This window comes from Gossypium hirsutum, chromosome D07 (assembly GCF_007990345.1).
Source record: "Gossypium hirsutum isolate 1008001.06 chromosome D07, Gossypium_hirsutum_v2.1, whole genome shotgun sequence".
Taxonomy (NCBI): domain Eukaryota; kingdom Viridiplantae; phylum Streptophyta; class Magnoliopsida; order Malvales; family Malvaceae; genus Gossypium; species Gossypium hirsutum.
In genome coordinates, this window is record NC_053443.1 from 12,628,319 (window position 1) to 12,640,146 (window position 11,828).

The 11,828-nt window shown below is 29.9% G+C and overlaps 1 protein-coding gene across 1 annotated transcript; it reads left to right on the forward strand.

The window, feature by feature from the left end:
* The first annotated feature begins 941 nt into the window (after nucleotides 1-941).
* LOC107954062 (lysine-specific demethylase JMJ25) lies at nucleotides 942-3,632 on the forward strand. Its single transcript, XM_016889536.2, has 3 exons — nucleotides 942-985; nucleotides 1,371-1,494; nucleotides 2,727-3,632. Exon 3 carries the CDS (start codon nucleotides 2,893-2,895, stop codon nucleotides 3,577-3,579), a length of 687 nt encoding a protein of 228 aa, XP_016745025.1. The 5' UTR covers nucleotides 942-985; nucleotides 1,371-1,494; nucleotides 2,727-2,892; the 3' UTR covers nucleotides 3,580-3,632.
* Nucleotides 3,633-11,828: the final 8,196 nt, after the last annotated feature.

Sequence of the window (11,828 nt, forward strand, 5' to 3'; positions counted from 1 at the left end):
TTGGAAAATGGGAGTGTGTACAAACTACTAGTTCTTATTAGTTTTGGAGCCAGTCCAATCCGCATGATTTTTTAATCTGCAATACATGATTTTAGTAAACATTAGGATTAATGTATTTTACTTTTTCAGGCATTAGGTACCAGATTCACTCAATTTGTACAGCCTGTATTTCAGAGGTGCATAAATATCATCCAGACTCAACAATTGGCTAAGGTGTTTATCAATTTGACTTTTATTTCTCTTCTAATCAGCAATTTAGGTTAATTTGTTTATTTTTGCTTTTCTCTTTATGGTTGCCTGATGCTTTTATAGATTTGTTCATTTTTATTCACTGTAATAGATTTTTTACTGCTAGATGTATTCCCTATGGTCTGATATGGTATATGAGGTTTCGGTCCTTTAAATAGGGTAACATATGCAGATAACATGTGCCAAATGGCAATGCTCTGCATGTATTTTGTGTACAATATTCTAGTTGAAATTAAAAATGGTTACATTCACAGATCATGCCGCAGCTTTTGGGTTTAATTCCATTATGAATATTTTTCCATTATGAGGGTCTTATTTTCTGTCTATTTGTTTCTAGTTAATCTAAGTTTATAAAAGTGTATAATAAAAGTGTTGTTGAAATATATATATTCCCTTCCATTTTCTGTCTGCTTGTTTCTGGTTAATCCGGGTAACTTCATTTCCTTCTTCTTCTTCTTCTTTTATGAAATGAAATTTGTCGATTAGCTTTCTGTTAATCTATGATTCAATCAAATAATTAAGTGGTAAATGTTTGTTTATATGTTTATATCTGGAAATAAAGTTCTTAGAATTTTGAAATTGCATGGGATTTGAGTTTAATGAATTTATTATAATGTTTACTTAGATCACAAGCTTAGTTTCTTCATTTAATCTCTTATTCTTTTTTTTTTTCTTTGTTTTATTGCAGAAACAATCGACATTGAAATCGATTTGGCATACCTTAGCTTCCTTTCCTGTAAGCTTTCATTTACATTTTCTTTTTACAATTTAGGGTCTGTTTGATAGGGGGAAATGATTTTCCGGAAATGGTTTTCCCCATTTTCCAGTGTTTGATTGGAGGAAAATGATTTCCTTTTGGAAAATCAATTCCAAAACACGGGAAAATCAACCCTATATTTCCGGAAAATGTCTTACCCCTTAGAAATCGGTAAGACATTTTCCACAGCCCATCTTCTCACCGTTGAAACCATTTCCATAGCTCCTCATCATCTCTGCCTCATCTCCTCTGCTATTGTTGCTAATTTTACTGTATCCACAACATTATTGTTTTGTTTTACTGCCGACAGTCTTCCCTAACCCTATCTCCCCTCCTCCATTTTTTTCCCAAATCCAAAATCAAGGCATCAAGCTACCTCCGTCCTCCATCGATCCACCTCCGGTCTACCTCTGGTCCTCCACCCAGTTCCAGTTCCAGAAAATCAAGGGTTTGTTTATTCCCGAATCGCCAACAAATTCGTATTTAAGGTAAACTCTTTGTTTACTCGTTGATGTTCATAATTTGTCTGTTTAGCATCACTTGTTTGTTTAGCTGGTTTAGCTTCTTTGCTAAATGTTTGATTTATCAGTGATTTATTTGATTCATTATTGCATTTGATTATGGTAACTTATTTTAGATTTCTGGGTTTGATTTCACGTCTTTGATGATGCTTCGGTTCTATTCAGCGTTGTTTAATTCATTTTGAGTTTGTTATTAAAAAGAAAAAGAAATGATTGCTTTTCTTGGCATTATTATTGATTTTGGGTAGGATTTTCTTTTTATCTTTTGGGTTTGCATGGATGTGATTCAGATTGGATCGAATAAGGCCAGAAGATTAGTATTTTGGGTCTAACTGATTGTTCGTGTTCTGAATTTCATTTTGGAGGTGAAAAATTATCAAATTTGACAGGATGAGCATGAGGTAGCAGATACAAATATTAAACTGCAGAAGTTGCTTTATTTGCTACATGAAATTCTGCCTCTGCTTCGACATATACAACAGGAGCAACATGCTGAACTAGAGGTGGAAGCCAGTATACATGGTACTGTAATGTGATATGTCTGGTTTTTGTAAGTTTTGGTTTTTATACTAGATGATGCTTCGAAATGCTAAGTGATGTATGCCTTCCTTTGCCATAGGTGTGCAATTGACAGAACAGGACATAATGGTATCAGTGATAGATGATGATGATCGAGTGTATTGGTATCACCTCATGCTCTTTGATACCAAGGAGAAACTTGTGGTTTTTGTTATGTTATGTTACGTTTTTGCCCCTAAATTGAAAATCTCATGTCATATTAGTTACTTGGAAACAGCTTACATTCTTTACCATATTAATCTGTGTGCTTATCTTATATTTAAACTAGTAGGAAGATGTGAAAAAGGGTTATCCTAGGATAGTGCCGATTTGATGAGACTGATTCATAAAGCTTACCTTATATTTTGTTGTGAAAATCAAAACCAATTCACACCATTAAGAAACTTAACTCTTATTAGTTGATCTTTTCTTTGTAGTACTTAGTAATGGGTTGTATATTGTTAATGATATGCATCAACCGTGATGGATCTTGTTGTCTTCTACTATCGTGTATATTATCATGTGGTTATGAAATTGCATCTAAAGATATGCAAAAGGGATTTTTATTGTTATTAATAATTTGCAGACATGGCTATTGTTTTTCCTACTATAATGACTATGAATGTTTCCTTCCTTGACAGTGACAATTGCAATACATCCATTGTCAATTTCCATAGAAGCTGCCCTGATTGTTTATATGATCTATGTATATCATGCTGTCATGAACTTAGAAAAGGGTCTCAGCCTGGAGGGAATGAAGCAAAATCTTCTCACCAGCTGTCTGCTAAAAGAGTAAATAGTCGAGCTATGGGTTCAGATGACCAGATTCCTGCAGTGGCAGCAAGAAATGATTGGAGAGCTGAGGAAGATGGTAGGATTCCTTGTCCTCCAAATGGAAAGGGTGGTTGTGGTCGTGAGACACTTTCACTGAGACGCTTATTTGAAACTAATTCAGTTGAGCAACTGATTCAGAGTGCTGAGGAGCTCACCATTAATTTTCAGTTACCTGATATCGAGTTTTCTCAAGGCTGTTCTTTGTGTCAAACCACCTGCTCTGCAGGAAATGAAGCAAAAAACTTTGAAGTAAGGCAGGCAGCTCATAGAGAGAAAAGTCATGACAATTTTGTGTACTGCCCGAATGTAATGCAGTTGGAAGACAATAGCATTCAGCATTTTCAAACTCATTGGATGCGAGGTGAACCTGTTATTGTTAGAAATGTCCTTGAAAAAAGTTCTGGTCTTAGTTGGGAACCATTGGTTATGTGGAGAGCTTTTATAGGTGCAAAAAAGATATTAAAAGAGGAGGCTAAGAGGGTTAAAGCAATTGATTGCTTGGACTGGTGTGAGGTACTTTTTTGGATAAGAAGCATAGAAAAATTTGGCTTCAAAAATTTTCTCAGGGTTGAAGATATTGATACTTTTATGTGGTGTAATATTATGCACTTGGACAATGTTGTTATTATGTGGTGTACTACTAATTATGTATTTGGATAATATTATTTCTAGTACTCATTATGGTTTCGAAGCAATTTATAATTATTCAATATTCTTACTAGTACTCATTGTGGATAATATTTTTTCAATTTATAACGATCAATATTGTAGCTTATTATTGAGTATTATTATAAATAAATCATTGCAATATATGTAAAAACAATTTAAAATATAAAAAATTATTAATATATATTAATATATGTAAAAAATAACTTTTCCGGAAAATATTTTCAGGAAATCTGTCAAACAGCGGAAAATATTTTACACAGATTCAATCAAACACCAGAAAATATTTTACAGTAAGTCATTTTACAGAAAAGTAAAACATTTTCCAGAAATCATTTTACGGAAAACATTTTACTGCCAATCAAACAGACCCTTAGTTTAATTTGATTTTCCTTTATTTTACTTTGTACAGCATTTTGCAGATTAGCAGATTTTCCCGTAAGCTAAACTTGCTTATCTACTAGTAGGAAAATAATGGGATTGAGAAATAGAGATGCTTCTATTTAAGATTTTGGATTGGATTTATGCAATTTGAATTTCATTAATTTCTTTTTTGGTACATATGTAATTTAGCTTATAGAATAAGTATGAATATCTCAATTGTTTAAACGCAAAGGATGTTTTCTAGTTTAGGTTTATATTATATATTTAATAATTTGCCTATGGTTTATATATAAATTTGAAATCTAATAAATGTTTTTGTTCCATTCAATATTTCAATTCCTATTCATTTTTTGTTTGCATTTTAATTTTGTTTGCGTTTTCCTCTACATAACGGTAACGAACTTTTAAAGTTAAACTATTTTATCTAGTTTTCATTTGTAGACCATGATATCCTTTTAAAATTATTTCAAAATTTTTTTTATACAAGGTAATTTTAAAGATAATTGATTGTAGCTTAAAATTATTTCAAAAGTTAGTATGAATTTTATTAAAAAAATATTTAATAACAAATTATATATTTGTAATTTTTAAAAGATTAAATTAATTTTTTATAAAAGTAAGCATTTAAAGAGTTCAAAGTATGCATCTATGCTGCAATTTTTAACCTATTTGTATATTTAATAAAATATGAACCTATTTGTATCAAAGTTTGCATATAAGCTACAATTTAGACAGCAAGTATGCATTTTGTTTTAACCTATTTGTATATTTAATAAAATATAAAGCTATTTGTATCAAAGTATGCATATAAGCTATAAGTTAAACAGCAAGTATGCATTTTGTTTTAACCTATTTGTATATTTAATAAAATATTTGTATATATATATATTCAGTAACCGAGTTATAAATAAGATTATTTTTGGATTTCAGGACTTCAATTTTTATGACCATGGCTAGTTTGAACACTCCTATACCTGTGGACGATGGGTTTAATGAGTACGAAAGTGTTGTCAAACGTCAAAAGTCTACCACTTCAAAGGTGTGGGATGAAATGACAAAGCTTGAATGCGAGAACAAAAATGAATTGAAGGCACAATGTAATCGCTGTAAGACTATCTTCTCTGTTAAGTCTTCTAGTGGAACCTCTCATTTAAGACGTCATCTAAATAGCTGTTTGAAAAAAGTTAATAAGGACATCACTCAATACACCATAGCCACTCAACCATCACCAGAAGGTGTTCCATCTATAAAAAACTACAAGTTTGATGCTGATGAGTGTCGTCAAGCTATTTCTACTTTTCTTGTGTGTGGCAAGCATTCATTTAGGATAGTTGAAGAACCGGGATTTAGATACATGATGAGAATTGCTAGTCCTAATTTTAAGAGTATAAGTAAACAAACAACTACTAGGGATGTCCTAAAGTATTATGCAAAAGAGAGAGATCATGTTAAAGAAGAGTTGGCTAGAGCACCTGATTTAATTTGTCTAACTTCTGATAATTGGAATTCGGAGCATACTAATGATGAATATATTTGCATTACTGCTCATTGGGTTGACAAAGATTGGAAGCTACAAAAGAGAATAATAAGGTTTAGAGCTTTATTTCCTCCGTATGATGGTTTGAACATAGCGGATGAATTTGTTTTATGTTTATCTCAATGGGGTATAGATAAGAAAAATTTTAGCATCACTTTGGATAATGCTTCTTATAATGATGTTACGGTTTCTTGTCTTAAAAATCGTTTTCGTGCAAACTGAGCTATTTTGTGTGATGGTGCTTTTTTTCAAGTTAGATGTTGTGCACATATATTGAATCTTATAGTTAAAGCCGGTTTGGAACTTGCCGATGATGTTGTTTGTAAGATTCGAAATGGGATTAGGTACATAAAAAAGTCAGGAATTCGTAGGAAAAGATTTTATGATGTGGCCGACAAAAGTTTTCATTTGAATGTGACCAAAAAGTTGCGTCAAGATGTGTGTGTGAGTTGATTTTAAGATTGGTAAATCCTGCACATGTAATATTGGTAAATGATAGCAATTGAAAGTGATAACATTGTTATTTGGTAAATCCTGCACATGGCAATTGGCAGGATAGCAATTGAAAGTGATAACATTGGTGATTGGTGTAATATTGGTTGGTTTTAAGATAAAAAAATGTAAACTTATTTGTTTACAAAAATATTTGATAATACAAAAATGTAAACTAATCAAATGTTAGATTTTGTTACAACAATTAATACAATTAATACAATTAACAATTAATACAATTAATAATTTGATAATTTTACTAATCAAATGTTAGATTTTGTTACAACAATTAATACAATTAAAAATTAAAAATTTGATAATTTTACTAACAATTAGTTTTAATTTTATCAAAAAATTAATTTTAATTAAAAACGGGCCTGGCAGGGTCGGGCTTGGGCCCCATATTTTTTTTCGGGCTGGGCCTGGACAAAATCTTAGACCCATATTTCGGGCCGAGCCGGGCCCGGGCCATGGACAGGTCTAGCATGACATAATGTTCTAGTTTTTTTTTTTTTCAGTCAAAATTTTGACTGGGGATAGCTTGAAGATCTAACCGCCACCACATGGTTTCAGTTAACCTAAGGTTAGAAGGCGCTGTCATAATTACATACGAAGCAAACAAAATTGAATTCTCATACGAATGGCAAAGTTTCAATGCAAGCTTTACTACTAAAGCACACGTGAACAATAATGAATTCAACACGATATATTAATAATGATTCAGGTTAAAAGATTATTTGCCACTGACCTAAGCTTTAGGTTAAAAGGAAAAAGAAGTGTTTAGTATTTTAATACCTCTAATTTTTTTCTTATTTTAAGTTTATGATTTCTTTAATAAACAAGTATGACTTTTCTTTCTTATGCATTTTCATTTAAAGGACTAACCTTTTTTTTTATTTCTTTTGTCACCCAGAAGATGTGCCCTACAAACAAAGGATAAAATGGTGTGAATGTAGGAAAATTTTGACCTAGTTTTCCCTGGAAATTGTTGAAGAAAACTAATTGTGAAACCAAACTGTCTTTGGCTTCTATTTTCCGGTCAAAACTCCATATTCACTTTGATGGTGACATTAATGTTGTCTTCATCTTTTTAACAATTCTTCATGATACATGTAATAAAATTTATTAAAGTAAATTCAATTTAGTTAGTAATTTTTGAATGGGTTTCAGATATTTATGGGTTGAGATGTCTACATAGTGTTTAAAGAACTGTCTCTTAATTTCGAAATGCACTTTGAATCACTCAATTTCGAGTTTGGGGCTCAAGTTATGATCATTTTATTGAAGACTACGAACAAATTTTTTGAAGAAAATTATTATAAACAATTTATGAGTTTCTTTGATTCAAGTTTAAATCATAATAATTGAAATTTTTTTAACTTAATTTATCAAAACTTGATTGTATGGATGAAGTTGTTGGAAGTTTACTTTGACCCTCTAATAAACCTTTTAGAATAGGTGTTGATTGTTTCTTATTTTCTGAATACACTGAATCAGGTTAATAAATCATCCTCCAAAATTAGGAAAACATGTCTTTTATTTTGTAGATTGAACATTGCAATAAAAATTTAATATTTTTTCATTATATATTTAGATGTTCACACGTTAATTTTGAGGTAAATTATATTATTAATCATTAAATTATGGGTAAATTTTTGTATTGGTCACTTAGTTAAAAAATTTATAATTTAGTCATTAAACTATTCAAAAGTTTTCATTTAAGTCACTAAACTATTCAAAAAATTTTATTTAAGTTACTGGGTTATTAATTTTTTTTAAGTTTCACCAACGAGCTCTAAGTGACAATTCAATGATCAGTACGATGGATTTGTACCCATCGACGAGTAGAATAACATACTTTAGATCGAATTCGATTAGACGATAAGTGTCGGAGATTAGAGGAAAAACTGTTTGAATTTTAGTTCGTAGATTTGTGATGTCTAGAACTGTTTTATGAAAAAAAACTAGGTTTCGATTGGTGCATACAATCTGAATAAAGAAAGCTATATAATATCGATTTTAATAGCCCAATAACTTAAATAAAAACTTTTAAATAGTTTAAATTGTATAGAGTATATAATTTTCTATTATAATTTTAACATTGAGAAGAGAATGTAGAGTTTGAATTTTGTTGTATGGAGGTACTTGACACTTGTCAAAAAGTATAAAAGGATTCAAACTAAAAAAGGTGCATTGGTTAAAGACAACTATGTTCACTCTTTGATTATTTATTTACATATATGATCCAAAGAGTGAACAAGTGGGTAAGTCATCTGATTGCACACTTAAATACATATTCTTGAAATTGTATAATTTTTGCTATCTTCCAATTAAAACATTTCCAAACAATAATAATATTTGTATTCAATAATTAAAATTAGTAGAAATAGAGATACGTTTTCAACTTTTTCTAGTTTTATGAGATAACGTCTCAATCCTCAAATGGAATAGTAAATCACATGTTAACATTTATATTAATTATTCTTGTAAATATTAAATTAAACTGGAAGTCAACGTTTTGATGATATAAAATCAAACCCCTCCTTAATCTTATTAAACTTTAATATTTGCTCTCTTATTTTTCCCAAAATTAAAATAACTACAAAAATTTGTAATTTAAAATAAGTAAGGGATGATATTAACATACTTTGCACTTATTTATGAGCTTAAAATTTTATCTAAATTTACTCATATTTGGTAATGGTTAACCCAAACTCATTTCAAGCCTCCCAATATTATTTTAAAAAAAATTAATTTAATATTTAATAATGATATATATATATATTTAATTAAAGCTTTATATATAGTGATGTTAAGATTTTGTAATGTTTATATTATAGTATATCACTATATATTTAATTTTTTATGTTATAAATAATATAATGTAAAACTTAATAAACATTCTTAATATTGATCCATATTTTAAGCTAGTTTAATTTTTTTTCTCAAATTTATTTTTTAGATCTAATAATTTTATCCAAATCCTCTCAAAATCTAAATGAAACTTGGGACTTGGGCTAGTAAACAAGTGATAAGTGGCATAAGTAAATCTAATAATTTGTTTATATTTTACTTAATATAAAATATTGGTAAATTTATTATCATGGAAGTGCGGGGCAGTGTGATTTTGTCATGCTGGAGCAGAAACAGTGAGGTGACCTCAAAACTTTTGGTGGCTTTGAGTAAACAATATAGCTTCAGATGAAATTGGTCAAAAAGCAGAGCTCTGCTGTAATTGCAATCCATTCCATCTATGACAATATCTATCCATTCTCTTCTTTCCTTTTAATTTAACTATAAATAATCAGCATTTAGATGGAATTTGAAAGTTTTGGAACCCCAATTATATATTAAAGTCTTTTTATGAAAGGTTGTTAGAACTATTTAGTAATCGTTGACTGCATACATTTTATAATATTTATACACAGCATGATGACTGAAATTGAATTGTAGGCCTACTGGATCCGTGGTCTTAGGAGCACCTAATCCTGCCCAGCCAAATAACTAGTCAATTTCATACCCCAACCTTAGTCTCCAAGAAATAAGCTTGAGTCTGAAGTAGATCATTCTTTATAAGCCCCACCTTTCCTGCTTCACTCAATTCTCAAATTCATCCTTCAAACACCTTTCCATTTCATACTCTCTTTTGTTCTTAGCTTATTCCTCTGTTTGCAACAAATAGGCACCCACACTTGCAAAGAAATGGAATTCAATGTTTGTTCCAGCTCCGCCAAGAAGCAAAGCCAAAGCCCAAGCCTCCCACCAAGGAGGGGTCAAGTTAAGATGAGAATCCTCAAGACTATCCTCAAATCGGTTACTTCAATGGCGTCGCCCAAGGAAAGTGTCCCACACCTTAGCTCAACATCCACAACTGCTGCTCCAACCCCAACGGGCTACCTTTCTGATTGATCTTTAAACTCAGATGCAATGATACCTTAATTTCAATATTTTTGTACAGGGTGCCTCTAAACTCCTTTCTTTTGAGTTTATTTATGTCCCTCATGCAAGGGCTTGTGTTGTTTATTTACAGACTATATGTAATCAGTTTTGTCCATTAATAGTAGCTTAAAAGAGTACTTTTTTGTTCAAATTCAATTCCAGTAATATCTGCTCTAATATGATTTGAAGTGCTTCCATTTTCATGGCACAAAACTTCAAGTTTTTGCAGATGAGGGCAAGGAAAGGAATATATTTTCATTCTCTCTCAAATTTCCAACCAAAGTGTATTTTTCTCTTCCCTTTATGTTTTTCTAGGAAGAAAAAAGAAGAAAGGGAATTCACAGTATAAATGACATAGGAAGCAAACAAAATTGAACTGTCACACGAATGTCAAAATTTTCTATGCGGGCTTTATTGCTAAAGTAGACATGAACAAAAAAGGAATACGACACAATTTCACCTAATGAGCTACCCAATTTTCTTTTACTTCTTTTTTGCCACTCAAAAGATTTGCCCTAGAAACAAAGGATAAAATGGTTTGAATGTAGGAAAATTTTGACCTAGTTTGCCTGGAAATCGCTCAAGAAAACTTAAGTGTGAAATCAAGCTGTCTTTAGCTTCTATTTTCCAGTCAAAACTCGAAATTCACTTTGACAGTGGCATTAGTATTGTCTTCATCTTTTTAATATTTCTTCATGTGATTCACCTTTTTTTTAAATATTAGAAAATACCTCTTTTTATGTTGTATATAAATCTTCACAATCGCTTTACTTAAAAAATGAAATCATAATTTGAAAATGCTCGTTTTTCAACATGTCAAGTCACTTATTCATATAATTTGGAGAAATTCTTTCAACTGTTATTTTAATACTTTAAATAAGTCAAAGTAAAAATGGTGCATCGAATTGAATGCAAACTGTGCTCATTTTTAGATTATTTTAATTTATTTACATATGATTCAAAGAGTCAACAAGTAGCTAAGTCATCTGGTTACCCTAATTTTGTATGTATATTCATCTTTATGAGTTCATATGTCAATTCTCAAATGTAATAATCAAATAATTTATTGATAAAGTTTGTTGTGTGATATATTAATTATATATAGATAAAATATTAAAATACAAGCTTTTTTTTTAAAATAAAATAATCACATCAAAAAATTTTGTATTTTAAATATAAAGCCCAAATTCATTGTTTTTGATGAGATAAAATAAAACTCATTCTTAATCAGTTTAATATTTGCTTTCCCACGGATTAGAGTTAATTTAGTGATAATTTTTTTAAATATTAATTTCAATAGGTTCTTATCGTGTCCACTCTTTTTAATATAATATTTAAAACGATTCATAGTTCTTTTTCAACTTTTAAATAGAAGAATAATGCACTTCAACACATTCGAATCTACGTCTACCAATTAAATTAATTTAATTTCTGTGATAAATTAAAATAACTATAAAAGATTTGTAAAATGATGATTATTAATAAACTAGTCATCGACAGGCAAAAGTAGCAAAAGTATACATTCCAAAGTCAACCAAATTTAGTAAGTCAAGATTCATGAACACATTAATTAATTAATTACTTGAAAATTCTTCAATATTTTGAGGTGCCTTCTTCTTTTTAACAATTAAATCATTTTAGTTAAGCCTTTTTAACTTTTAATCAAATTTCTTCATTAAAAAAGAAAGTTATTTTGACTTTTTTCAAAGTTTTAAAAATTCATTTAATCTTTTTTTATTAATTTTATTTCACTTCCAATAAACCAACTTTTTGATTATCAACTTACAAACCTATTTATTAATAGTAAATGGCAGGTTAAAAATTCTTAAAAAAATATACCTCATGAAATTACCTAAACTTTTTAACATATTTCATCAAATAATTCTTTATT